General features: G+C 67.1%; 1 protein-coding gene across 1 annotated transcript in view; it reads left to right on the forward strand.

Annotated features, from left to right (window-relative positions):
• Window positions 1–1,040: 1,040 nt before the first annotated feature.
• POC1A (POC1 centriolar protein A) overlaps window positions 1,041–25,566 on the forward strand; it is a 36,111-nt gene continuing 11,585 nt past the window's right edge. The window contains exons 1-9 of the mRNA XM_045857481.1: window positions 1,041–1,360; window positions 3,730–3,814; window positions 4,753–4,924; window positions 5,240–5,419; window positions 6,396–6,503; window positions 7,242–7,357; window positions 11,969–12,102; window positions 16,397–16,465; window positions 17,554–17,652. Coding sequence (XP_045713437.1) covers window positions 1,343–1,360; window positions 3,730–3,814; window positions 4,753–4,924; window positions 5,240–5,419; window positions 6,396–6,503; window positions 7,242–7,357; window positions 11,969–12,102; window positions 16,397–16,465; window positions 17,554–17,652 — 981 coding nt within the window. The 5' untranslated portion in view covers window positions 1,041–1,342. The remainder of the gene's footprint in view (window positions 1,361–3,729; window positions 3,815–4,752; window positions 4,925–5,239; window positions 5,420–6,395; window positions 6,504–7,241; window positions 7,358–11,968; window positions 12,103–16,396; window positions 16,466–17,553; window positions 17,653–25,566) is intronic.

The raw sequence follows: 25,566 nt of genomic DNA on the forward strand, positions 1-25,566 counted from the left end.
CTCAAAATTTTGGCTCAAATAAACTCAAAAAAACTTTTTTACAGGCTGGACATTCTTTCCTCCACTGAAGTTGGCTGAATCTTGCAAAACACCCTGCCCAGGTCCGTTCCAGGTTGGGGAGACGCCAGCAGAAAGGTCTGGAGAGGCCGGGCCTTCCCACTGCAGAAAGTGGGCAGCAACGGCCTCTGGTGGCCAGGCCCCTGGATTGCCTCCTTCCCGTGCAGGCGTGTTACTGATTTCCAAGGGCTTCGCAGGGCTGGAGACTCCTGAGAGGGTCGGGCTGCACCACACTCCCTCGTATTGCAAATGGGGAAAGTGAGGCCCACAGAGCAAGGCTATTTTTCCCAGAAGTCACTTACAAAGGAGAACTGAGAACGGCACCTAGCTCTCCGCTCCACGCTTGTGGTTCCAAGGGACTAGTGGTTTTTCAGATTTTTATTTTTAAACAAATCTTTAATTTTATTTTTAGAGAGAGGGGAAGGGAGGCAGAAAGAGAGGAAGGAAAAACCATCGATGCGGGAGGGAAACATCTTTCAGTTGCCTCTCGCAGGCGGCTGGACTCCACAAACCGGGTGTCCTGACCGAGAATGGAACCAGAAACCCCTCGCTTTGCTTGCGGGGCGGGGCGGGGCGGGTTGCGGGGCAGCGGACGAAGCACAATCAACTGAGACACACCTGTCAGGGTGACTGGTGTTTTTATGAATCGGCACTGTTTTAAGCGCGTTTGGAGGGACGAACCCTTTAAAGAATTCCAGAAGGGCGAACAATCAGCTCTTAATAAGGTACTCAGCAAAAGAAAGGCCTACAGAGTGCTTTTAAGGGAAAGTATAAGATTTATTTCCGGGATTCTGAATACTTTCGCCGCCGTGGTTAATCCCGGGCTCTCAATTCCTCCCTCAAGGCATCTTGGGAAATGTAGTTCCAGCTTCGCCCAGACGCAAGGTGGCGCCGTTCTTGGAACTGCATTTCCCAGAGGGCTGTGCTCTCCGACTCCGTAACGGGGCTACGGAAGCGTGGGGCGAACCCCTCATCCAGTGCTTTTTAAATTCTCAGGGAGGATGACTGACGGTGGACAGAGGTCTTTAGGTGCGCAATCCGTAGGCTGCGTGGCCTGGCAAAAGTGGAAGCAGACACCTTGGAGCTGGCCCTATAGCTCTGCTTCCGGTCGCGGAGCAAATAGCCGAGGCGCTGCGTCTCCTTTAATTGCGGTGGGCGGGGCGCGGGGACGCGACCGGTGTTGCTATTGGCGGCGATTAGGGGCGCGGAAACTGAACGCACCGTAACGGCAGCAGCCGCTGCCACCTCGGGCTCCTCCGGCGCCTTGGGCGCCCTGGTCCCCACCATGGCCGCGCCCTGTCCGGTAAGTGCTGCCTTAGTCTCCCCCCGGGACTATGGCCACCTGGCCGCGGGTGGCGAGGCGGCGGGTGGGACTCCGGGTTCCGAGCCCGAACTCTCGGCCCTAGTGCAAGGGGCGCTGGGTCGGGGCACCTAGTGGGCGTCCCGGGGAGCACTCCGCAGCCCTTGTTTTGGGAGGTTGTTTCCAACGTGCCTGGCTTTCTGCCTGGGTGGAGAGTCTGGGAGGCTGGGGGGTGACCTTTTTATCCCCGCAAGCATCTGAGGAGTTGAGCCGAGGGCCCAGACTACGACCCAGGCATTTTGACCCCTAGTGCAGTGCTCTTTCCACAAGACACTCCCCCGGCCCCAATACGTAAACCACCTTTGGGGGAGATGAAGAACCACACGGCCCGTGGGATTGGCGCAGAGGGTGTTGGGAGATTTCAGGGGTGAACCTAAACTTGCCTCTGCCCACTGAGCCTAGACGTGGGCACTGCCTTACTCTTGTTCTTCCCAGAGACGCGCGTGAGGCGGTTGCTGCTCTGTTGGGGGCTGTCCCCCAGCTGCCACTCCCTCTGGTTGCGAGGGAGACTCGGCAGGTGTGTTGGGAGTGGGGCTGGCACTGGGCCATGGGGACCTTAGTTTTGGCTACAGCTCTGTAGGTTGGCAGTGGTCCTGGTGGGCTCCCTGGTGCACCCCAAATGCTTCTTTGAGGTGTCTGATATTCCGGGCAGAGGGAGATGTTTGTACCCCGGGATCGAATTCCTCAAGTTCAGGAGGAGCTGGCCAGGAGCTGCTGTTGGATGGACAGTCTCCGGAGTATTAGCTCCTAAGCAGGGTCGTGAACTCGGGCTTCTCCCTCGCTAGGTGGGGTGCTGCCACCAGGGGGCCTCTCCGGGGTGGACCTTTAGGTTCACCGGCCATTCCATAGCGGGGTTGAGCGTGTGGGGTGTGGTTCCTGCAATGAGGGGTGCTGGGACACCCCAATTTTCTCTCCTTCGGCTAAAAAATAACTTTATTGAGACGTTATTCACATAGCATAAAATTCACCACTTTAAACATAAAATTCAGTGATTTTTAGTGACGGCTTCGTGATGTTGTGCAGCCGCCATCACCGGCTAATTCCAGAACAGCGTGTCACCCCAGAGAAACCCCCCCACCCACTGAGCGGTCACTGCCCGCCCTCCCTGTCTCCCTCTCCCCCCCAGCTCCTGGCAAACCCTGATCTGGGTCCTGTCCCTATAGACTTGCCTGTTTGGGGTGTTTGTGTCAATGGAATCAGACAGAATGTGGCCCTTTGCACTGGCTTCTTTCACTAGGGATGTGTTTTCGGGGTTCATCCGTGTTGTGGCGTGTGCCGGAGCTTCGTGGCCTTCAGGGCTGAAAAATACCGCTCATCACGTGGGCGGGCCACCTGTTGTTGATCCATTCACCTCGGGGGGCGCCCGGCCCTTCCACTTTCTGTCTTAGGCCATGACCCTCGCACACTGGTCTTTGAACACGTTTTCGGTTCTTTCAGGGGTTGGCTTTGAACTGCTGGATCATTTGATAAAAACTCTGTTTCAAGTTTTTGAGGAACTGCCAAGCTGTTTTCTACAGGGGCTGGTTTTTCTTTTTCTTTTTTTAAAGGTTTTTAAAAAACGATTTTGTTTATTCCGGCTGTCTCCCATTTTCATATGAGTTTTAGGGTCAGCTTGTCAATTTCCGCCCCCAAAAAAGGCACCTGGGATTTTCTTAGGGACTAGGTTGGTGTGTAGAACAATTTGGGGAGTATTGCACCTTAGAAGTATTAGTTTTTCTGGTCCATGCAGATGGGATGTCTTTCCATTTAACTAGTTCTTCCTAAATTTCTTTCAACAATATAGTTTTCACTGGGTACATTTTGTACTTCTTTTGTGAAGTTATCTGCATGTTACATTTTTAAAAAATATATCATAAATGGAATTGTTACCTTGCTTTTTTCAGGTCGTTCCTTGCTGGTGTACAAAAATATTAAAACAGCCCCGGCTGGGGTGGCTCAGTGGACTGAGTGCTGGCCCGGGAACCAAAGGGTTGCCGGTTCAATTCCCAGTCAGGGCACATGCCTGGGTTGCCAGGCTAGGTTCCCAGTTGGGGGCCTGTGAGAGGCAACCAATCACTGTAGCTCTTACGCATTGAGGTTTCTCCCTTCCTTCTCTTCTCTCTAAAAATAAATCTTTAAAAGGGTATCAAAACGATTGACTTTTGTATGTCGGCAATGTATCACATACCCTTGCTGAACTTGTGTGCAGTTCTCCCGGTCCTTTAGGGCGCCAGGCCTAAGTCCCCCAACCCCCGGCCGTCACGGGGACAGGCTCAGCCCTGGGACAGCCTCTTCTCTCCCGGCTGCCACACTCTCGACCCCGCTCTCCCCAGGAGGACCCCTCGCTGGAGAGGCATTTTAAGGGACACCGGGATGGAGTCACCTGTGTGGACTTCAATCTCAACTCGAAGCAACTGGGTAAGAGGGGACACCTTGTCCTGGGTGCCGGGTTATGAGCCGGGAAGGCCAGTCCCCACCTGGGAGGGGGGCACGGGTGGGCACAGGATGCGTGAGGACCCACGTGCTCTGCCCAGACCTGCCTCTTGCTCCCGGCTCCCGAGCTCCCTTCTGCGTGCAAGGAGGGTGGGGGGCAGAGTGGTCGGGGGCTTCCAAAGTCAGCACTGCCTCTAAGGGGGGGACCGGGTTCCGGGGTTCTCCCTGAACACCCAGCCCACTCTTGGGTCCTGTCCTTGGGTCTCCGTGGAGTCTGTCGTCCGCAGCAGTGTGGGCACGCCTAGCTGGAGATGCCCACCAGGAGAAGGGTGTGGAATAGTGCCCTCCTCCCTCCCCCGCTGTCCTTGTGCTGCAGTTGTGCCCCCGGTACCCCTCAACCTGGCTGCTTGGGGGCGGCGGGGTGGGGGGGTGGTCACGGCTGCGCTTCCTGGTTTCCGTGGGCAGGATTCCCCCTTCATCTTATGGTCAAGGTCTCCTGCCGGGGCTGCTGGCCTTGTAGTCCCATAGGATTAACAGGAAACAAATCATTTTTGGCCCCTGTTGGGGACCTCCTCTGGGCTCCTGGGGGGTGAAAGGCCCAGTGGGCCGGGCTCGCGCCCCAGGGCTGGGAGGCCCTGCTCTGCAGTGCCTCAGGGGTGTTTGGGGGACCTGGGAGCCACCCCACGGGGGTCGAGTCTTCCCTGAGGCCCCCTGGGTTGCAGCTCAGGGCTGGCCACGAAGGGCATCTCTTGGTCCGGTCCCCACCTGGGCCTGCTCCAGACTCCTGGTCAGCGTTCGCCAGCGGTGTGGCTGGTGCCCGTGGGGACCGGGGCTGCCGCTCCCCGCTTCACGGTCACCCCGGAGTCCCGGTGGAGGCCTGAGGCCTGCCAGAGCCAGGGTCTCAGGGTCCCTGTGCCCCTCAGCCAGCGGCTCCATGGACGCGTGCCTCATGGTCTGGCACATGAAGCCCCAGTCACGTGCCTACCGCTTCACGGGCCACAAGGACGCCGTCACCTCCGTGAACTTCTCCCCTTCCGGACACCTGCTTGCCTCGGGTTCTCGGGACAAGACGGTCCGCATCTGGGTGCCCAACGTGTGAGTCGCAGACTGGGAGGGCCCTGCCTGAGTCCGAGGCCCTGGTGCCAGCACTGTCCCCACCCTGGCTCTGGACCGGCCACGGGGGGGGGCATCTTCCCCCTCCCAAGGAGGTGCCATCAGAAGCTGAGGCTTCAGCTAGGAACCCCCCCATCAGGCTCAGGAGGGGAACTCGGGGTGGACCCCAGTCCTGTTTTGGGGTGGGGGGCGCCTGCTTTTGCCAGCACCCGGTGGCCGGGGCCCTGCTCCTGGGGTTCTCGGGTATTCGGGTGGGCGTGGGAGGGTGCCGCCGACTCCGGGTGCCTGCCCCCACAGCAAAGGCGAGTCGACTGTGTTCCGAGCCCACACGGCCACCGTGAGGAGCGTGCACTTCTGCAGCGACGGCCAGTCCCTCGTGACGGCCTCCGATGACAAGACGGTCAAGGTGTGGTCGACTCACCGCCAGAAGTTCCTGTTCTCGCTGAGCCAGCACATCAACTGGGTCCGCTGCGCCAGGTGCGCGTCCGCCCCAGGCCCTCGGGGAGCCCGGGCTGGGGCAGCAGAGGGCTGCGGGGGGCCGGCACCGCGGCCGGGGGAGACGCCACTCCTCCACGTCCCGAGCCGCACCCCTCTGCTGGCCGGTGGGAGGGTGCAGGGACAGCTCTGATGTCATGAGTGGCTGCGTGACCCATCAGTTATCCTGCGGCACACGGGGCGGGACCTTGCCCCCGGGCATGTGGTGGGCAAGCGGCAGAGCCGGGGCTGGACCCGAGGCTCTGGCGCTGAGGCCTGCCCGCTCTCTCTCCTGGGGGCGTTCTGCCCCGGGTCACTTTGGCTGCAGAGCCGCCGGACGGGGGCAGTGCCATGGGACAGGCTGATGCAAAGGGCCTCCCAGGTCCCGGAGTCGCAGACACAGGTCCGCCTGCTGCCCCCGTCTCTGTCCTCTCGACAGAGACCTCGCCTGTGGAGTCTCTCTCCGGTGGGAGAGTTTGGAGGAGTCTGGGGACCCTGGACCCCGTGGAACCTGGGGTCGGGGACTGTGGCTTTGTTCTGGGGACCCCGTGCAGGTTGCTTGTTCTCCAGAGCACCCGTTCCGTTGTCCTGAGGGGACTCAGGGCTCGGAGAGGCCTCCCCATCGGGCTTCTGAGAACGGGAGGGGCCAGGCCAGCAGACAGGGGTCAGGTCTGCACTGGCCTTTGGCGGGGCCCCAGGGCCCCCACTCTGATGGGAGCTGTGTGCTGCTGACCCACTCTGACCTTGATGCCAAGCAGCGCCAGCGGCCAGCGAGAGCACCACTGCGTGCTGCGTGCGGTGGCGGGGGCCTGCTGTGCCTGCCGCAGCTCACAGGGTCGCCGGGTCGGAGCAGGGTGTGTAGCCCCACCGGTCCCCGGGGCCTGGCAGTGGGCACAGCAGGCAGGTGCCGTGCGAGGTGGCGTGTGGCGCCCGTGACGCCTGCCAGCCCACCGTGCGACTGGTGCCCGGCCCGACACAGGTTCTCCCCCGACGGGCGGCTCATCGTGTCCGCCAGCGACGACAAGACCGTGAAGCTGTGGGACAAGACCAGCCGGGAGTGCGTGCACTCGTACTGCGAGCACGGCGGGTGAGTCCCTGGGCCCTGCTCTGCCTGCGGGGCCGGCAGCCACGGCGCTGCTGCCCCGGGTCCCCCCTCTCCTGTGTGGCTGGAAGCTTCAGCCTCTTCCCTGGCAGCCTCCAGGCGGGTCGTCCTCGGGGCACCCCCTCCCTTCACCCTCTGGCTCTCGGGGCTGTGACGTGTCAGTCTGGCGGTTGCGCCCAGATCCCAGAAGGCACCTGGCTGTGTCCTCTGCGCTGGGGGCTCTGCCAGCAGAAGGGTCCTCTCGGCCCCGCAGCGGACGGCGGCTGTTTACGCTGCCCAGTCATCAGGAGAGGGAGGGGCCTGCGTCTGCGCGGGGCCTCACCTGCCCTGGGTCCCCAAATGAGCCCCGTCTCTGCCCCTGCTGCCGGGGCCCCGCCTGAGAACTGGCCATGACACCAGCCTGGAGGCCCCGCGGGGCGGTGGGGGGGGGCGGTGAGGGCCCTTGGGTCGGGCAGGGACCCTACAGGCCCGAGCAGCCGGCTGGCCCTCGGCCTGAGGACTGGTTCCCGTCCCCCGTCCCTGTGTGCAGCAGGCGACGCTTTCTGGTGAGCCCAGCTCAGGTCACTGCAGCCACTGCTGCTGCCGCCCACTCCTGCAGAGACAGGGAGGGAGGGGGCGTTTGGGGACAGCGGGGCCAGGTGTGGGGCGGGACAGTGCCGGGTGTTGGGTGTCTGCTCTGAGCCGGTGCAGAGTTCCTGAGCCCGGGCGGCCTCGTCTCTGCAGCTTCGTCACCTGCGTGGACTTCCACCCCAGCGGCACGTGCATCGCCGCCGCCGGCATGGACAACACGGTGAAGCTATGGGACGTGCGGACTCACCGGCTGCTGCAGCATTACCAGCGTGAGTGTCCGCGAGCAGCCACCTGGACCCAGGCTGCCGGCGTCCGGCTCATCACTGGGGGCTCACGGGGGCCTGAGGACAGCCCTGCGGGCGGGGGGGAACCCCAGGGCGGGTGGGGTCTCCTGGGGCTGCAGTCTGAGGCGTGGCTCTCCCGAGTGAAGCCTCCGTGTACCCGGCGCCCACCACGCCCTCTGTGCCCACTTAGGAGTCACAGCCCGGCCACAGGCGGAGCCCTCCACGGGCCACTGGCCAGGGCTCCCCTCGGGAAGCGCCCCTCTGGGGCCGCCCGTGCCACTGGCCTCCCCCTGCAATGGGGGCTCTGCCCTCCGGGTCCATGGTGGCACCCTTGACCCGTGAAGGGGCCAGGTCTGTTGAAAGAGGTCAGTGTTGGCGGGACACTGGCTGCCTGGGGTCCCACGGTGTCCCCCACAGATGTGGGGCTGTGAGCCGTAAGGAGGGTCAGTTCAGCCCGGTCTGGGTTCGGGGGCCAGCCCCGGGCCTCACCCCTTCTTTAGTTGTAACCCTGGGAAGGCAGGGCCTCGGGCAGTCGAGGTGGGTGGGTGGCAGGGGCAGACCTCAAGGGGTTTGGGGGAGGTGGCAGCCGAAGGGGCTGGGGCGTCTGAGCAGGTGTGACCGGCAGCGCCGCGGGTCCCCGGTGTGGGCCTGGGGCCCCGGGGGCACCTGGGAGGCAGTGCCGGCTGGTGGGCCTGTGGGCTCGGGCCGAGGCGAGAAGGGGCAGCGCTGGCTGTGAGAACTGGGGTCGGTGACCTGGGGCGGAGCTTAAAGTTCACGCCTGGAAATGGGAAAGGCGTGTCCGAACAAGGCGAGGGGCCTGGGGTTCAGCGCCCCTCCCCCCCTGCCCCCAGGAGACCCCCCTGGCCGGTTCTTGGAGGCTTGAGGACAGCACTGTCTTGGGGTGACCAGAGCGACAGGCCTTGCACGCGGGGGGAGCCATGGTCCCGGAAAGCTCGTGGTGGTGGAGGGTGGGCACTGCAGCCAGCTTCAGCTCCCGGTGGGGCCCCCAACCCCCCGGGCTTCCGGGGACAGGGACAGGCCTGCCTTGCAGGGCTGTGGGCGGGACGCTGAGTGGAGTGGTCCGTGTGGAGGGCTTGGACAGAGCCTGCCGCCAAGCGGGGGCCAGATGCGCTGCCCAGGGGTGAGGCTGAGGAGGACACCCAGCCTCCGTCTGGAGTCAGGGGGCCTGGAGTCCCGGCAAGGCCAGCCTGCAGTACCCCGCACCCCCACCAGGTGGCAGAGGCCAGCCACGGGCCAGGCCTTTTCTCCAGGGGAGCCCTGGGGTCTGTCGCTGACCTGTCTCTTTCAGAGACTTCTGGAACAGAGCTGCCCAGGTCTGCCTGCTAGTCAGAGACGGTGCCTCTCCCTCCCCGCCCCCCAGGCTCAGAGGCCTTTGTTCTGGCCCAGGCTTGGACTGGAGACTGGGGGAGGTGGGTGGGCGAGGAGGAGTGCGGGCGGGGCGGGAGGAAGGGCTGGGGCTGGTCGGGCTGGTCCCCATCTGCGGAGGGATTGGCAACAGGGCCTTCTCCGTGGGTTTCTGAGGCTCACAGTATGGTGCCGGGGCGTGTGGTGGGAGGGCCCGGCCCCCCTCTGACGGGTCATGAACTTGGCCTGGTGTTGGCGGGACCCACGGGGGAGGGCCTTGGAGGCCAAGCTCCGGCCCAGGTTCCAAAGACGCAGGCAGAGTGGCCGGGCCCGGGCCCGGGACCGGCCCGTCCCTCGAGCCGGGGGATGGGGAGCGTACCAGGACGGCAGTGCTGAGGGCAGCCTGGCAGGGAAGCCGAGAGCCTGTGGGACTGGTGGGTGGGCGTCTGTGTCCGGTGTCTGGGTGAGGGCCGGGCGTCAGGGTGGGGTGGGGTGGGGCGGGGCAGCCCAGGGGCCGAGGGCGTGAACAGGGGCGGGGCCACATCCTGGGTCCCTGTGGCTGAGGGGCCATGGAGGAGAAGGTCTGCAGGGCAGGGCGGGGTGGCGGGGGGGAACGGCAGAGCTGGGGTGGAGGAGTGTGGGGTCTCGTGCAAAGGGTGGCCAGGAGGGCATGACGCCAGCACTCGAGGAGAGAGGAGGGTTCTGCGGAGAGGTCCCCGGGTTCCTGACCCCTCAGGCTGGGCGGCGGGTGGGGCAGGAGGTCCTGCTCCCGCAGCAGAACCTTCTCCCGGAGAGCCACTCTCCCTCCCTCTGGAGGGCGGGCTCCTGCGTGCAGGCTGATTCCCCAGGAAGGGCTCCCAGGCCTCCGGCAGCAGGCACCTGAGCGGTTTCCCGTCCTGGGCCCCGGGGGAGCGTGTTTAAGGACACCGCATCAGCCAGAGTGTCCCCAGTGACTCTGGGGGAGCTCCAGGCACCCCTGTGTGGGCTTCAGGGTATGAGGTTGTTGGGCTCTTCTGCGAGAACTTGGTTCGCGGTGCCCTGGTGCGTGGCCAGCCGCCCTGTGGCCGTGCTCTGTGGGGGGCACTTGCTGGCCCGGGCCGGGTGGCCGGGGTCACTTCGGGCTGCAGCAGCAGGCGATGCCGCTTGTCTCAGGCAGGGCGTTCGGCTCTGGCCGATCACTGTGGGGAGCAGCTCCAGTCTCCCAGTTGGGCGGGATGGGGGGGGGCGGGGGGCGGGGCTGCGGCGTCCCCGAGCGCCTGTCCCTGCGGAGGTGGGTGAGGCTCCATATGCTCCGAGCCCACACGACGGCTGTTCAGACAGCTGAGCAGCAGTGCTGGTCCCAGAGCCGCGGTGTGCCTTATGGTTTCTGGACACACGCAGGTCCGTCACCCAGGGACAGGCCTGGGTGCTCGGCAGGACAGGGCTCCACCTCCCCGAGTCATGGGTGGGGGTAGACTGAGGCTCGCCCGTGGTCCTGCAGCGGAAGCTGTGAATCTGGGTCTCCGACTCAGGGCTCCCCCCCACCCCCCCAAGTCTGGTGTCTGCCCGCACCCCGCGCTGGGCTCCTCGTGGGTTCTGGTCACTGACTCGCTCAGGCGCCTGGAGCTCTTGGCCTTCCTCTGCCGCTGCAGCTGCAGCCCGGAGCCCCAGGGCCTCTGTCCACCAGGCCTCAGCGGACCCGCAGCCCCCCGCCCTGCCCTGGGTGGTCCCAGGGGGCTTTAATCCAGCTGTGCAGCCAGCAGGGCAGGCTCACGCCCTTCGTCACTTTGAGACCAGAAGCGTGGTGAGAAGGCAGTGCTGTGGCTTTATTTCTCTGCTCTTCCTGCCACTGGCCCTGCTAAACCCTCAGGGTGCGGTCCTCCCCCACAGCCTTGGATTAGACGGCGTCCAGACGGGAATGCAGAGCCCTGGCCGCCTCCCCGTGTGCATGGGTCTGAGCTGTGCGCTGAGTGGGGGGGGCGGTGCCCCGGCCCGGCAGGGGTCCCTGGGCTGGCCCGGCCGTGCCGGGATGGGGCTGGTTCTGAGTCTGCCGTGAGACTGGGGCAGCTCTGACTTCGAGGGCTCTCGTCATCTTGGCCCTGCTGGGCTCTGCCCCCAGGCCCGGGGTGATGGGCACCAAGGCGCCGGGCCTTCCTGAGAAGCTGCGATGGAGCTGTGGTGTTGCTGGTCCACAGGTCACCGTCCCCATGCAGCCCGCCCGGGCCCCACTCGCCCGAGTCCTGAGCCCCACCCGAGCCGGGCACGGAGCTGGGAGCGGAGGGCTCCGCGCAGCCCCTGCCTGGCGGGGCACGTGGTCTCGGGCGCCCGGTCTGAGTCCAGCGGCCTCCATGAAGAGGGCACTGGCTGGAGACCAGCCAGGGGGGTGGCCCGGACAGGGGGTCGAGGGAGGCTCGCCCGAGGAGGTGACTGCACAAGGGACTTCAGGGTCGGGCGAGAGGTGGGCAAGTCTCGCCCACCCGCGGAGAACAAGGGGTGGAAGTCCCACAGCTACGGAGCCGACGGGGCTGGGTGGCCGGGTCTTGGAGAGCCAGGGACGCCGGGACGGCTGGCAGGGGTTGGGCTGGGAAAGGGGGAGGAGCGGGCAGTGGCCAGGGTGGAGCTGCTGAGGGGGACACGGCGGGACTGGCAGTTGCAGGGCACGTCTCGGGCAGGGAGAGGGACGTCGGAGGCCCCTCTGCAGCGCTCCGCCGGGCTTGACCGGGCAGCATCCCCACAGCACCCCTAACTCGTGGGCGCCGTGGTGGAGGACACAGGCTCAGGGTGCTGGGTGCTGGCTCAGGCCACAGGGTGGGCTGGTGGGGGGCCGGGCCAGGAACCCGGCCCGACCTGTCTGCTCACTGCCCCCACACCCCTCCTCCAGGGCGGAGGCATCGGGGGCGTTTCCAGGGCCGCGTGGGAGACAGTGTCATGTTGCAACGCCCTGCTCTGCCCTGTGTGGTGGCTCAGGGTCAGGGGAGTCACTGTCTCTCTGGCCAGCTGCAGGCCTCCATCGCCCTGCACCTCCCACTGCCTGCCCTCTGCCCTATGCCCTCTGCCCTCTGCCCTCTGCCCAGATGAGTCTCCTCTTGCCCGTGGATGGCACCGCTGTCCTGGGCAACCCCTGTGGGGTCCTCACAGCCCCTCTGAGCGGTGGCTGCCCCAGCCTGGCCTCGGTCGGCCCCGACGGCTCCTCCCCAGGCTGCAGAGGCGCCCGGGCCTCCCAGCCCGGGCCTGACGGTGTCCCTTCCCCAGTGCACAGCGCGGCGGTGAACGCCCTCTCCTTCCACCCGTCGGGGAACTACCTGGCCACGGCCTCCAGCGACTCCACCCTGAAGATCCTGGACCTCATGGAGGGCCGGCTGCTCTACACGCTCCACGGGCACCAGGTGAGGGCGTCGGCCAATGCGGCAGGGAGGGGCAGGTCGGGCCCAGGTGGGCTGGGTCCCTGGGGCCCCTCCCTGCCTGGGCCACGGGGCGAGCCGCAGAGACAGGTCTGTGCCGGGGTGCTGGGCCTGGCCCCGCAGTGGAGAAGGGGCCGTGGGAGTTCAGTTGGGGGTGAGGGCGGGGAGGCACCTGGACGCGGTTGTTGGACTTCCCCTGGGCTCAGTGCTGACTGTCCCCTCGTGACCTCGGGCATCCCTTGGCCCCCCGAGCGGAGCCCTGGAACCCGTGCGCTGACCTGCCTCGGGGCTCTGCAGACACGCGGCCGTGGAGACTCAGCGGCACAAGCAGGGGGGGTCTTCCTGTGCGTGCCTTTGGGAGTCCCTGGGCTCGGGCGGGGTGGGGGTGTCGGACCGCACGGGAGCCCCGATGAGGCGGGGGGGCGGAGAGGGAAGGCCTTCCCACCAGCCTCCGCCCTCGCCCAAAGCCTCGCGCCTGAGCAGGCCCGCAGCCCTGTGCGGTGAGCGTGCGGCAGCGTGCTGAAACAGAGCTCTGTTTCTCGGTGTTTCCTGAAACATCTCAAGCCGTGCTCACTTGGTGTACGTCCCAGAGCTGCTTGGGAGAGGGGGTGGGCGGGCCGGGGGTGGGAGCTAAATCCGGTGTTCGCGGCTGTGCAGTGGGTGTTCGTGTCGCCGTGGAGCCCCGGGTGGCAAGAGGCGGCACACGGCCCCTGGTGCCGCCCCAGCCAACCCGGGCGTGGGCACGCAGCCAGCGCTGGGCTGCCGGAGCCTGGGGGCTCGTTTCAGGCTGGGCCCCCGCTGGGGCCGGGACGGAGGCCGGGGGGGGCCTCAGCCGGCAGGGAGCCGGGGGCCTGCGGGCTGCCCCTCGGGCCGCTCTGGGGAAGGGGAGCCAGACTCCTGGCCTGGGCAGTGGGGCACCTCCCAGAGAGGGGAGCGGACCTCAAGGTGGGTAAGAACACACTTGCCTCCACCTGAGCGCCCCAGCTGTGTGTCCAGCCCGCTGACCCCTGCCTGCGGCCCCCAGTGGGAGGCCGGGGGCGGGTGTCCTGAGCCGTGGTCAGCAGAGAGCCCCTGCCTTCCTGGGCAGCAGCCCCTCCCTGAGGTCCTCACCCCTGGCCTTCCCCGGGACACACACCAGCCCACGGCAGAGGCTGGCGGGAGAGTACAGGAGCGCCCCGCCCCCCCCCTCCCCCCAGGTCTGTAGAAGCAGCGGCCGGAGTGCAGGCGGGAGACCAGAGTGCCAGCTCCAGAGGCCCCGCGGGCCTCGCCGGGTGCAGCTGTCCTCCTGCCTGTGACTGGGGCACGTGGGGGGCGTTCCTGTTGGTTCGATGGCAGCCACCAGAAAACTTCAAAACCCTTCCCCCATGGTGGTGGGTGGGGGGACCTGGCTGGGCTTTTGCCCGAGCAGCTGTTGTGGGCACGAGGGTCAGCGTTCAGGCCTGCAGGGGAGTCAGGCGGGGGGCGGGGGGGTGGAGTGGAGAGGTCTGGACGAGCTGCAGGGCTGCAGGGTCACCAAGAGCTACGGGAGCTGAACAGCGTGGGCCCCTGTGGCTCGCCTTTGTAGCATTCCCTCTACCAATGCTTTGTCGTGGGAGAGGGAAGGAACTAGTTACCGTGGGCCCCTTGGTCTGGAGGCTGGCGTGGCGGGGGGGCCGTGTGGTGAAACGGCTGAGCGCCGGTCCCCCAAGGTCCCCCAAGCTCCAGGGCGGGTGGGGCAGGGGTCAGGAGGGCGAGGAGGTGGAGCCGGGCTTCGCCCAGCTCTCGTGAGGATCGGGCAGGACCCTCTCTCTGGACAGGCGGTGGCGGGGCCTGGGTGGGGACCAGAACCCAGACAGGTGAGTGCCTACGGCAGTCAGGGGCGGATGGGCTCCAGGCTGCTGGAGGCCCCGCCGGGAGCTGCAGGGACCCTCAGGAGCGGCGAGCGCACCAGCCGGTGGACGACCTCATCACGAGTGACGAACAGAAGCGAATAGGCCAGCAGAGGGCGGAACGGTCTCAGAAAGCGAGTGTGTTCTGTCTGACCACCGTCGGTGGTGGGAGGGACGCCTGAGCCCCTCGGTCTGGAAACCGGACCGCCCGCCGCGGTCACTGCTGGCTGAGTGACGGGGACCTCAGCGCGGAGGGGGGGCCGACCGCCCGAAGGGGAATGGCCTGGAAAGCACTGTGCACTGGAAACTTTTGGAATCTAGCTAAGATGCTAATCAGAGCCAAATTTACAGCCTTAAGCGAATTTATTTAAAACCAAGAAGGACTGAAAATAACCTGGTGAAGAGCTGAATTCGGGAGGCTCAGGAGGAAGGCGGAGGAGGAGGAGGAGCCCCAGCAGGGTGTCTGAGCAGCGGGTGGCCCACGGGGCTCCGGAGTGCTGGGAGGGGCCGGGGGAGCGGGCCTGGGCGGTCGCCCTAAGGCCACGCAGCCCCTGTGCTGTGGTCGGCACACCTGAGGGGCCCCTGACGGGCACGCACGCAGATGGGCGGGCAGTATCCCGAGGAGGCGCCTCTTTCCAGCAGCCCCGAGGCCCCCAGTGCACGGGGGTGCACGGGCGCTGTGGCGGGGTCTGTGGCGGGGACTGCAGGCCTCCCGCCTTGGGGCTCCCCTGCAGCTCCCTCCCGGAGTCTCCCGGCAGCTGGGCCGGGGCGGGCTTCTAGCGCTTCCTGCCCGCAGAGCTCCCAGCCCCTGCCTCCTGGTGCCCGCGGCCTGCAGAGCCTGGGGCTGCTGGCCGCTGCAGCCGCCCTTGCTGGGCTCCCAGCATCCCGTCCCCCGGTCTGGCATCTGGGGGCTGGGTGACGACGGGAAAGGTGACTGTGACTTCTTGGAAGCCTGCCACCCCAGGCCCGCTCCGGGCAGGCAGAGCGCGCCCAGCGTCTGGGGCGCTCTGTGTGCTGGTTTCCTTCCCTTTTCTTTCTTCCCTTTGTTTTTCCTCAGAAGGAGAGTAAGCTTTGTCATTTTGTTTTTATGTTAATGTAGCAGAGCCACATGTTGTTGAAAACTCAAAGTATGGGGGATTGCAGAGGTTGCCCAGAGCCCAGTGGAAATCGCCTGAGGCCGGGCACGCGCACCCACGCCCGTCCCGTCGGTCTCGTTAACCTCGCAGCCCTCGGGCACTGTCACCTACAGGGGCCTCCGAGCGACGCTCAACCTGCCCCAGCCCACACCCGGGCCCTGGTGCTGCTGCTGTGCCCCAGCGTTTCACACCGCGCCGACTGCACCGGGGTCCCACCGGGAACGACGGGGCCCCTTCGTCCCATGGGGAGCCGGGCAAGACTGCCGGCTGCTGTGACTCCTGGCTGTGACTCCTGGCTGTGATTCCTGACGGACACAGCAGGAGGCGGTGTCGCTGCCCCCGAGGGAGCGTGAGTGCACAGACCATCCCCAGGACTAGGGGTCAGTGCAGGCGAGGGGCTCCAAGCCAGGCCCAGCACTTGGGGTTAGCTGGCCTTGAGCCTAGCTTCTCTCCCGCACCCCCCGCCATGGGCACCGTGGAGAGGAGCCCTGGGCAGATCCCAGCAGTGTGGGTGGACAGCTCCCCCCTGCCCAGCAAGCGTGCCTCTGCGGAGCTCGGTGGGGGGAGACGGTGTGGGCTGAACACACTGTCTCCCCGAGCAGCCCTCACGCGTGTGGCAAACAGCCCCCTCTCTCCGCTGGGAGATGCTGCCCCACCCCGGGGTGCTGCTCAGGCCTGGCCGCTCAGGTGGGACCCTCAGCACCTGGGAGCCAGAACGGGCACCCCCGCCCCCCCCGGGTGGGGTGTCCTGTTGCTCCTTTGGTGACCCTGCCCCAGCCCCCCTCTGGCCCCGGTGCTGGCCTCTGGGGTCGTCTGGGGCGCCCTGCTGCACCTGCCACCTGGCTCGTCCTCGGGGCCCGGCACTTGTCCGGTCGGCTGCAGGCTGGTGTGGGCGGGCATGGCTTCCTCGGAGGGCCGAGTCCTGGTCTCGACACGAGGTCTCGGGTGAGCTGGCGTGCCTCTCTGGCCCCCTTGGGAAGGGGGGCAGAGGTGCTGGCCTGCCAGGGCTGCTCAGTTCCCTCTGCCCACCCACAGCCCCCCAGCCCGGCCGTGGTCCCGTCGCTGGTGCTTGAGGGCCTGTCAAGGTCTTGGGGTGGCCAACATGCACACCTGCGCACCCGCAGGTCCCCCCGCGTGGGCTGGGGAGGGCCGTGGGCTGAGGGAGGCCCTCAGTCCTCTTCCCCGTGGCCGCGTCCACCAGCCCCAGGTCTGTCCCCGCGCGCTTCAGGATCTAGAGTGACCGTGGGTGTTTGCTCTGTCCCGTTTGTCCTGCAGGGCCCCGCCACCACCGTTGCCTTTTCGAGGACGGGGGAGTACTTCGCCTCTGGAGGCTCCGATGAGCAAGTGAGTGAGGGCGGTCCAGGGGTCTCTGCCGAGGCTGCCCAGGATGGGTGGGGGGCCAGGAGGCCGCAGCCGGGTGGGGTGCTCAAACCGGGGCCCTAGTCTCGCCGGGGCAGGTGCCAACCCGGTGGCCGAGGCATGACACCCTCCCTGCCCACGCCGGGGCGGGGGATGGCGGGGCCTGGGCTGCTGGTCTTCAGTGGCACCCCCCCCCCCCGATGAAGGCTCGCTCAGAGGGTTACTGGACACCGACAGCAGGCCTGGTGGGGTGGGCTGTGTGGCCGGGGCTCTGCCTCTGTCTGCACGGCAGCCCTGGGGGCAGGCCCCGGTCGCCCACCCTGTGCGGGGGGGACTGAGTCTCAGCCGCCGCCCTCTGCCCCCGGCTGCCTGTGGGCTGTCGAGGGGCCGGCGTGTCCCAGCTCCCCGGCCCAGAGCGCCATGCGAGGACGCCGGTCCTGCTTGGTCGTCCTGTGGGCGGAGGCCCTGGGGCCCCTGCCCAGACGGCCAAGCACCGACGGCCTGGCCCCTGGGAGGCCTCAGGTGCTGCAGATCCTGACCTGGGGGGCGTCCAGAGTGTCTCTCCCCTTGGTGCCGGGACTCGCGGCTCTGAGGCCGGGGCCGGGGCTGGAGTGGGGATCCTCACGCCGGCGGTCTGGGCCGGAGTCCGTGTGTGGACGGCCCCTCGCAGCGCGACGGGCCGGCTGCTGCCCGCGGGAGCCCTCGTTTTCGTGGGGGGTCGTGACAAACGGGGAAAGGGGACGGAGAAGCGGTGCCCCGCGGCCCCAGTGCCCCGAGGGAGCTGCCGGGCGGGGGCCGGGGGGGCCCTCTGAGAGGTGGAGTCGACGCGGACGCTTCAGCCTGGGGACCCCGCCCCACGGAGCGGCCCAGGGACAGTCCAGGCAGGAGAGGCCCCCGAGTGCGAGAGCCTGCCGGGGCGCAGCCAGGGGAAAAGCCTGCTCCCCGGGGAGGAGGGGCGGGTCCCAGAGCCGGGTTGGGGTGTCAGGCCGGGGCTACTGTCCTGGCCCGGCCCATTTTCCCCATGAAGGACTGGGGGGCTTCTCCCTAATTCTGAGTGCCCGTTGGTCTCGAAGGTGATGGTCTGGAAGAGCAACTTCGATGTCCTGGATTATGGAGATGCCCCGAAAGCGCAGAGGCCACCAGCCACGCTGGCCAGCTCTTCCCGGCGTCTGGTGAGTAGCCTGGCCGGGCTGTCGGAGGCTGGGGGCCGGCGGCCTGGGTCCCAGTGGCCAGCACCGGGCTCGGGGGCGGCGGGGGTTGGAGGCTGAGGCTGGTCACAGGGAGGGGCCCCTAGTAAGACCCTGTCACTCAGCAAACGACCCTCTGGCCCTGGTGGTGCCACTTCGCTTCACGTCTGCCGTGGACAGGCAGGACGCGTGGAGGCCGTCAGGGTGGGCGGGCTCCGGCCGCCACCCGTGCGCTCCCTGCAGGGCCCAGGCCCGCCCGGTTCCTGGAGGGCCCGCGCTGAAGCCGCAGCTGGTCGGCGCAGGCCGCCCCAGCGCTCTCGCTTCCTCCGCTTTCACCATGAGGGGAAGTGCCTTGCCGCAAACCACCTCTGGTGCTTCTGTCGGCGGGAGGGCGCGTTCGGTGCTCCTGGACGCACCCAGTTAACGGCGTTTCCGACAAACACGTGGGGGAAACGGGTGCCTGGGAGGTCGCGCTGGGCTTCGGCGGGGCTCACCGTTAAAGCCGAGGCCGTGGAGCCCGCGGGTCCCAGGTCCCAGAGGCTGCAGGCTCTGCAGGCCTCCCCCCCACCACCACCCCCGGGCCTCGGAGGGAGCGGGGCCTCTCGCACGCCCGGAAACGCCCGGGCAACAGGAAGCCTCTTGCCCGAGGCTCCCGCGGGCCAAGGCCGGCCGGGAATAGAACCGGGAAGCTGGAGCAGAGGGACCCTCCCCCCCACGCTCCCCTCCCCTTCCCCCTCCCAGGGGTGGTGCTGCCGGGATCTTGGGAAGGTTGGTGCCCCCCAGTACGGGGCCCTGGGCTCCTGTTCCCAGAGGATTGGGGGACTTACTGGACACGCTGCCTCTCATCCCTTCGGTCCTGGCTCCGGCTCCGGGTGCAGGGGGGCACCTGCTCTCCCGAGCCGTGGGCCTCACCGTCCAGGGAGAGGCCTGTGGGTGGGGGAGCTGCGGGACAGGGCAGGGCGGGCGCGGCGGGCGGACGCCCGAGGGCTGGGGACAGCCGTGCACCCCCATGCTGCCTTCAGGCCGCAGCCCGGCCCTGCGGTGGCGCGGGGGCTCTGGGGTCCGGGCCCTGACCGTGTGGTTCCCGGCACGGACCCCCCCACCCCAAGCCTGGGTTTCTAACACAGGCCCAGTTTGTACAAACGTCTGGCTGCTCAGCCCGCGGAGCCTTCCAGGGGTGATACTAAGTAACAGGAAGAGACCTTTAGAACTCGGCGTTGGTCCCTTACACAGGAGAGGACGCTTGCCCTGCCCCCGTGGGCCTGCCTGGTGCCGGGGTTGCACCTAGTGGGCGGTCTGGAGGCGGGCCACGGGCCCGCTTCTCCGAGAGCCCACGAGCGCCACCGCTGTGCCCACGAGCTCTCGGCCTGGGACCTGACCCCAGCCCTGCGGGCGCACTGGGCCCCGGCCCCGGCCTCGGAGCTGCGTGCATCATGCCTGGGCACTCGGGGGCTGTAGGAAGCCCGCTGGGCCAGGTGCTGGGCCTTGAATTCCTGACCGTGGGGCAGTTAGATTGCGGCAGTCGGAAGCCACGGGGCAGGGCAGGGCAGGGCAGGGCAGCCTGTGAACCCGAGGCGGCCCCTCCACCCTGGAGACCCCTGCCCAGACCTGGCCCTGGGTGTGGCATGGAGCCCCGCGTCTCAGGAGGAGGCGGCCCTTGAGCCCACTCCGAGGAGAGCCGTGTTCGCCGCCAGAGCTATTTTCAGCCTCTGGTTGAAATTCACAGCTTATTTTTAGGCACATTTCATGTTGAAAAGCAAAAGCCATTTCCCAGCCCTTCAGAACGAGGATGAGGGGCTCCGTTTTCTCCCCGGCCTCGGCTGAGTCGTGATGGAGGGGTCCGGGGCTGTGGCCGGGGGCTGCCCCTGCCCGCAGGGCTGCGGCGAGGCCGGGCGGTGCCCAGCGGACGGACACGCGCTCCCCAGGGGCTCGCGTGGGGCCCCGCGGCCGTCCGCGCAGCCTGTGTAGCTCTCAGCCCCGCTCCCCGCGTGGGCCTGGCCCTGGAGCCTGCGTCCTCACGGGCCTGCCCTGCCGCCGAGGCGCGAGGGCCGCTGCGTCTTGGCTGACCTTGGACTCGGCACCTGCCCCGGGGCTGGTTCTGCCTCAACCACGGAAGGAAGCGTTTTGAAACCACTTTGAGCAGCAAAGATTCATTATCTGATTGGCTCTTGCCCTGCCCCCAAACACCTCTCCGAGCCCATTATGCAAGTGGGAGGGAGGGTTGTGCCGTGGGGGAGGGGATTCCTAGTGCAGAATTCTAGGTAATTCGGTGGAACTGAAAACCCACTTCCTGAGTTCCCTGGGCCGCCTGCCCTCCAGCGCAGGTGGTAACCTTGACTTCCAGGGCCGGGCCGTCTCCGCTCTCCCCCCTGGAGCGACGCCAGGCCCGCCTCACCGCGGTTTCGGGAGCAGGGGGCACAGGCCAGCGGGAGCTTGGAACCGTGCCGGGCACCTGGGAGGACTCACCAGGCTCTAGCTATTTTTAAGATGTTTCTTTCCCTTCCTCTGCCCGACCGAGAGCTCGGTGAGCCCCTGCCCCCAGTCGGGGTGACGGCGCGTCCAGACCCTGTGGGCCGTCTGACCGGGGCCGTCCTCCGTGCCGGCTCCGCTCTGCAGGCTGCGCCCGTGGGGTCCAGCAGGTGCGGCGCTTCCTCGTGGGAGGCCCGGTCCTCGGTGCTCCCAGACACGAGAGCCAGGCCCCCCCACCCCAGGTGGGCGTCCTCTCTTCCCCCACCCCCAGAGCCCCTTGGGCCAGGCGCCCAGGGCCTCGGAGCCCGTTCTGTCCCTGCACGGGGAGGCCTCGGTCACTGAGGGCCTCGGACCCAAGGCTCCACTCACCCCGAGGATGGCCTGTCCCCTCCTCCAGGCCCCTCCGACTCAGGCCGAGGCCCAGTGGCTCCTGTACCCTTGCTCCAGGGTGTTGCCCGCGGCTGGGCCTGACCTAGGTCTTCTTGAGCCTGACCCCTGGCCCAGAGGGGCTTGGCCCTGAATCTGGCCGGCGCTGAGGTTCTGGGGCTCCAGGGTGAGGCCGCTGAAGGTCTGGGCTCTCACCAAGGAGGCTCTGGGCCTGAGGAGCTCTAGGGTCCGGGTGGGGGAAGGGCTTGTCCCCACCTGCCTTGTGGATTTGCTTTCTCTCTGGGGAGGGAGCATGGAGGACACGGGTCTCGTACTGACAACACCAGTGTTCGGCTGGCGTTTGCTTGTTGTAGTGAGGAGAAGCGTGGATTTGAGGGGGTGCTTGGCAGATGTGGGTTATGGCGGGGGTGAACCTCAGACGTACAGGTCTTAGAGAGGAGCTTCTCCTCTCCGCCCTTCCAGGCTGCTCCTGGGGGCTCTTGGCAGCAGGGGAGTCGGTGCCCAGGCCGCAGGCATCCGGAGAAAGGCTGGTTTCCTGGCGCCCGGGCTCCCAGCGCGTCCTCTGCCTGGTGCCTGGGCTCGGGGCATCCGTGGGGCCGAGAGGGGCCTCCCGATGTGTTGGGGGCTCGGGCTGAAGAGCCGGCCTTGTCCACAGCCCCCTCCGCTGCCGTGAGGGTGAGCCTGGCCCTCGGCCACACGAGGCGCAGCGCTCCGGGAGCCCCGGCAGCTCACCCGGGGCCTCTGTGCCCAGCTGTCTCCCCGCCTGCCTACAGGACAGCCCTCGGGCACTTTTCACTCCACGGCTCCTCTGTGGAAGACCACTGCGGCGTGGTGGCAGGGCGTCCGGGCGGCCGTGGCCCTCCCGCTGCACGGCAGTTGTGGGGAGTGCTCTGGGTCTCTCAGCTCCTGGGGGAGGGCAGAGGAGACTAGAGTTAAAGCAGATCCAATACTCGTTACCAAACTGTACAATTTTTAGGAAGTTTTTTGCTTGAAACAGCACGTTCCTGGACAATGGCTGGGGGAGGGTGGCTGCGCAAAGCTTAGGAGCCCCGGAGACTCCGGCTCCTCTGGGGCCAGGGACGGGGGGGGGGGCGCTGGCCCTCCCCTCAGGGTCCCACCTGTGGTGCCCACCCCTGGGAAGCAGGCGGGACACCTGTCCTCCTTCCAGAGGCCACAGCTGTGTTGGGAGGGGCCTGGGCCGTGCCCTGGCCAGCGTGAGAGACCTGCTGCGCGTCCGTCCCGGGGCGGGGGGGGGGGCCTTTGATGGGCGGGAGGCCGCCGTGGGCAGCGGCTTGGCCATTCAGTGGGCCTGCGGGCAGTGCGGGGAGGAGGCAGGCCTGCCCACGCTGGACATAGCTGCTGGAGGACGCTTGCTCGTAGCAGCGCCCTGCGTCACCCCATGGCTGGGACACACATGGCTTACCCCGGCCCCTGGTCTGTCAGAGGGCCCGCTGCCCGCGTGACCATGGCATCCCGGGCGGGGACGGCGGAGAAGGGTCTGCCGTGGACGGGAGGTTCTGTGGCCCTGGGGACTGCAGCGTAGGAGGCGCTTGGGCAGCTGCCGGCGGCCTCTTCCTGGACAGCAGCAGGTCCTGGGTCCCCTCCCGTGCAGTGCTGAAAGAGAACCTCAGCTCCCCCCGCCCACCCCCCCGGGCTCTTCAAACCCAGAGGCACCTGCTGGGCTCTGGTCGCCGCTAGGCAGGCAGCATGTGGCTTTGTCTCCAGCCAGGGCGTGCGTTAGAGGCAGGGCGGGGCCCTGCTGGGCCCGCTGCCCCGTCCATCCTGGGCCTGCCCCGCCCGCTGGTGCTGCTGCATCCGCCCAGTCACCTGGTCTTGAGTCCTCAGGCTGCTGCCTCCTGCCCTTGCCCTGCAGATGGGGTGCCTGAGTCAGCTCCCCTCCTCCAGAGCCTGGGGGACTTGGGGGAAGCTGGCAGGAGACAGTGCCTGACACCTGGCCTGAGGCGGCCTGGCTGCTGTGGCCCTACATGTAACCCCGCCCCCCCCAGGGAGCGAGGGAAGGACCAAGCCCCCCAGGGCGGTGGCGGTGACCGATGACTGCAGTGGGGATGGAGGGTGGGCTGTGGGTGGGCTCTGAGCTGCCCCCTCGAGGGGCTGGCGGGAGCTTCCTGCCCCTGGGAAGCCCCGTCCATTCTGCAGGCAGTGGGTCCCTGTCCAGAGGACAGCGGCCTGCTTCTCAGGAAGAAGGCCCAGTTAGTGACCTAAACCACCAGGAGACAGAGCCGCAGAAATCCAGGGCAGGCGTTGTAAGACGGCCACAGTGTCTTGACAATGGACGACCCTGACTCTGGAGTCCTGGCCATGCCTGGTGGCGCTGCGTCCGCCTCTGTGCGCGTCACAGCACGCCTGGACGCGCCCCTGGGCACGCGCACGCACCTTTGGGAACTCCGTCCCCTCCCTCCAGGGTCTCGGGACTGCTTAGGACTTCCCTTCCCCCGGCAGCCGGGGGTCGGGTTTGCGGCCAGCGGGGACCCCACAGCTGCCCCTGAAGAAAGAGCCCGAGCTGCGGGCAGCGGGCAGCGGGCAAGAGGCCCTGGCGCCGGGCGGCTCCCTGCGAGGCAGGTGCCCCCAGGTGGGGCTGGGCACTTCCTGCAGCGCTTCTGTCCCGGCCCTGCGGACAAGCCTGCCCTCTGTGCGAGAGCCCGCGGAGGCCACCGGCGAGATGCAGAGCAGAGAAGGTGGACAGGAGCTGAGGCCGTTGGCCCCTGAGTGTCCCTCCCTCCCTGTGTCCCCCGCCTTCTCCCTGCTGCTGCTTCAGACCCGCCACCGGGGAGTGGAAGAAGTGACCCCCACGAGGCAACAGACCCCGTTGCTCAAGCCTGACTGCGGTGCTCTGGGCCGTCCTCCCAGGGCGGACAGCAGGTTGTGCTTGCTGGGGCAGCCCTCCGCCCCCGGACTCAGCTCCTCACAGGCCTCGCTCGTGTGCCGGGGGGCTGGGTCCTCGGTCGCCTGTGGTGCCCAGCATGTGTCTGGAAGGGGTCGCTCAGGACGGCCGAGGTCAGTGGACACGAGTCTGTGGGCAGCGTGGGGGCAGCGTGCGAGCCCGGGGACAGGCCCTGGCTCTCGCCTTCTGGCAGGTCGGAGGGTCCCCGGCTAAGTGAGGAGGCCGTTTTCTGTCCTGGTGCGTCAGCCTGGCCGGAGGCGGGGGCACAGGTGGCCTGGGCGCGGGAGGGGCCCGAGCCTGCAGGTCCGGGCCGGAGGTCTCAGCGCTGCTTCTGCTCTCCGTGGAGCAGAGCCCTCGCAGCTCGCGTGCTCCAGATCGGGTGGCAGCCCTGCCCATGTGGTGCACGGGTGCTGGGTAATCCTGTGTTCGTGTTCTCACTGGTTACCATGGAAAAAATCAGAACAGAGGGTTTCCATGGAGATTATCTTAAAATTAGTCTCTCTGAAGGTCCGGGCATTGCCGCAGGTTCCCTGGATGCTCCGAGTGCCGTCCGGGGCTTTCTCGGTGGCGGCGCCCACAGACCTGCCTCCTGGGCTGGCGGAGGCCGGGGCGCTGGGCGGGGTGGCCCTGTGACTGTCCGTCTCTCGGGGTCCCGCTCGCCTGGCCTCGGTCGGCTCTGCAGCTCATTCCTGTGAGAAGGCCCGGGGGCTTTCTCTTCCTTATTAAGACAAGCAAACATCTCCGTGTTGTGGGCATTTGGAGCAGCGCAGGAGGTGGGGAGAAGAAGGGTGTGATGGGCCCCACGGACCCGTCCCCGAGCCGCGGCACCGGCCCGCACTCCTTTCTTGGTCTCCGCACGTTTCTGGGAGAGGCGGGGCCTTTTCACTGGGTCCCAGACGCGTCGTCGTCGTACCCCAAGACAAGACGGTTCCTGGTTACATAACTGCAGTGCTCTTGTTCAACAAGACGAACAATTTCTAGTATAAGACGCCTAGTCCCTAGTCACACATTTCCGCACGGTGTCTCGACTGGCGTTCGGTGCTTCCTGTCGGCGCAGAGGGACATGGAGACGTGGGGAAAACCCACGACCCCCTCCCCTCAAGGTCCGGTGGCGCAGCGGCTGCACGACCTTGGCCCAGAGCCCGAGCTGGGCCGGGGGCTGGAGGAGCTTCCGGGCCCCACCTGCCCCCGCCCTCAGGGACGCGTGGCTGTGAGCCCCAGGACGCCCCGTCCTGGCCCAGAGGTGTGTCCTGCAGGCAGGTCGCCTGCGGCCAGCTGTCCCGGGGCCAGTGTCCTGTCCACTGGGGGCACTGTTTCTCTTCATAGCCTGCAGTGGAGGCAGGGGGGGAGGCGATGTCACTGGGCCCCCGCAGCGCAGCTGTGTGCGGAGCTGTTTTCTAGGACAGGGAGGCTGGGGGGCCCCGGGGGGCCCTCAGGGCAGCGGGGGCTGAGTGAGGGCTTGGCTCACCTGCGGCCGGCCCCCTCCGCGGGGGAGGCAGGCCTTGCTCCTGCTTGAGACGCTGCACGAACCGTGACTTGCCCAGACTGGGAGCAGCGCCCAGGTGTGGCTGGTGCCTCTCACGCTCTCCGTTGAACTGAGTGCAGGCAGGGTTTAAAATAGCCAGCCTTTGTCCCCGAGGTTCCAACCCCAACCCCAGCAGTGACAATGAGCTGCCTTCAAGTGGGCCTGTAAATAGACTGCCGCCGTGCCTCTTTGTCGCTGCCGAGAGCCTCCGCGCCGCCCTGACACGCCGCCCTGCCGCGCGTCCTCACGGGGGGCCTCTCCTCTGGGTGGCAGCTGCAGCCGCCCGCAAGCCGGGCTGACATGCGGAGTCGTAGTGACAGCCACACGTCGCCTTTGAAGAGCCACGGTGCTCCTCCAGGGTGAGCCGCACAGGGAGCACCGCGACTCAGCCCGGGGCACACCCGGCGGGAGGCCCGTTCCCGGGAGCCCCGCGGCGCTCTCACCAAAGAGCGCACGGCCTCGCTCCGGTCACGGGGAAACACCAGGCCCAAGTCGAGGGACACCTGACCGTACAGCTGATGAGTGCTCTTCCAGAGGGCCAAGGTCGCGAGAGACCAGGGAAAGCCGAGGGGCTGGCTCCACTGCAGGAGACGAGGGAGGAGGAACCGAGTGCAGC

This window comes from Phyllostomus hastatus, unplaced genomic scaffold (assembly GCF_019186645.2).
Source record: "Phyllostomus hastatus isolate PE091 unplaced genomic scaffold, TTU_PhHast_1.1 phas_scaffold_129, whole genome shotgun sequence".
Lineage (NCBI taxonomy): Eukaryota > Metazoa > Chordata > Mammalia > Chiroptera > Phyllostomidae > Phyllostomus > Phyllostomus hastatus.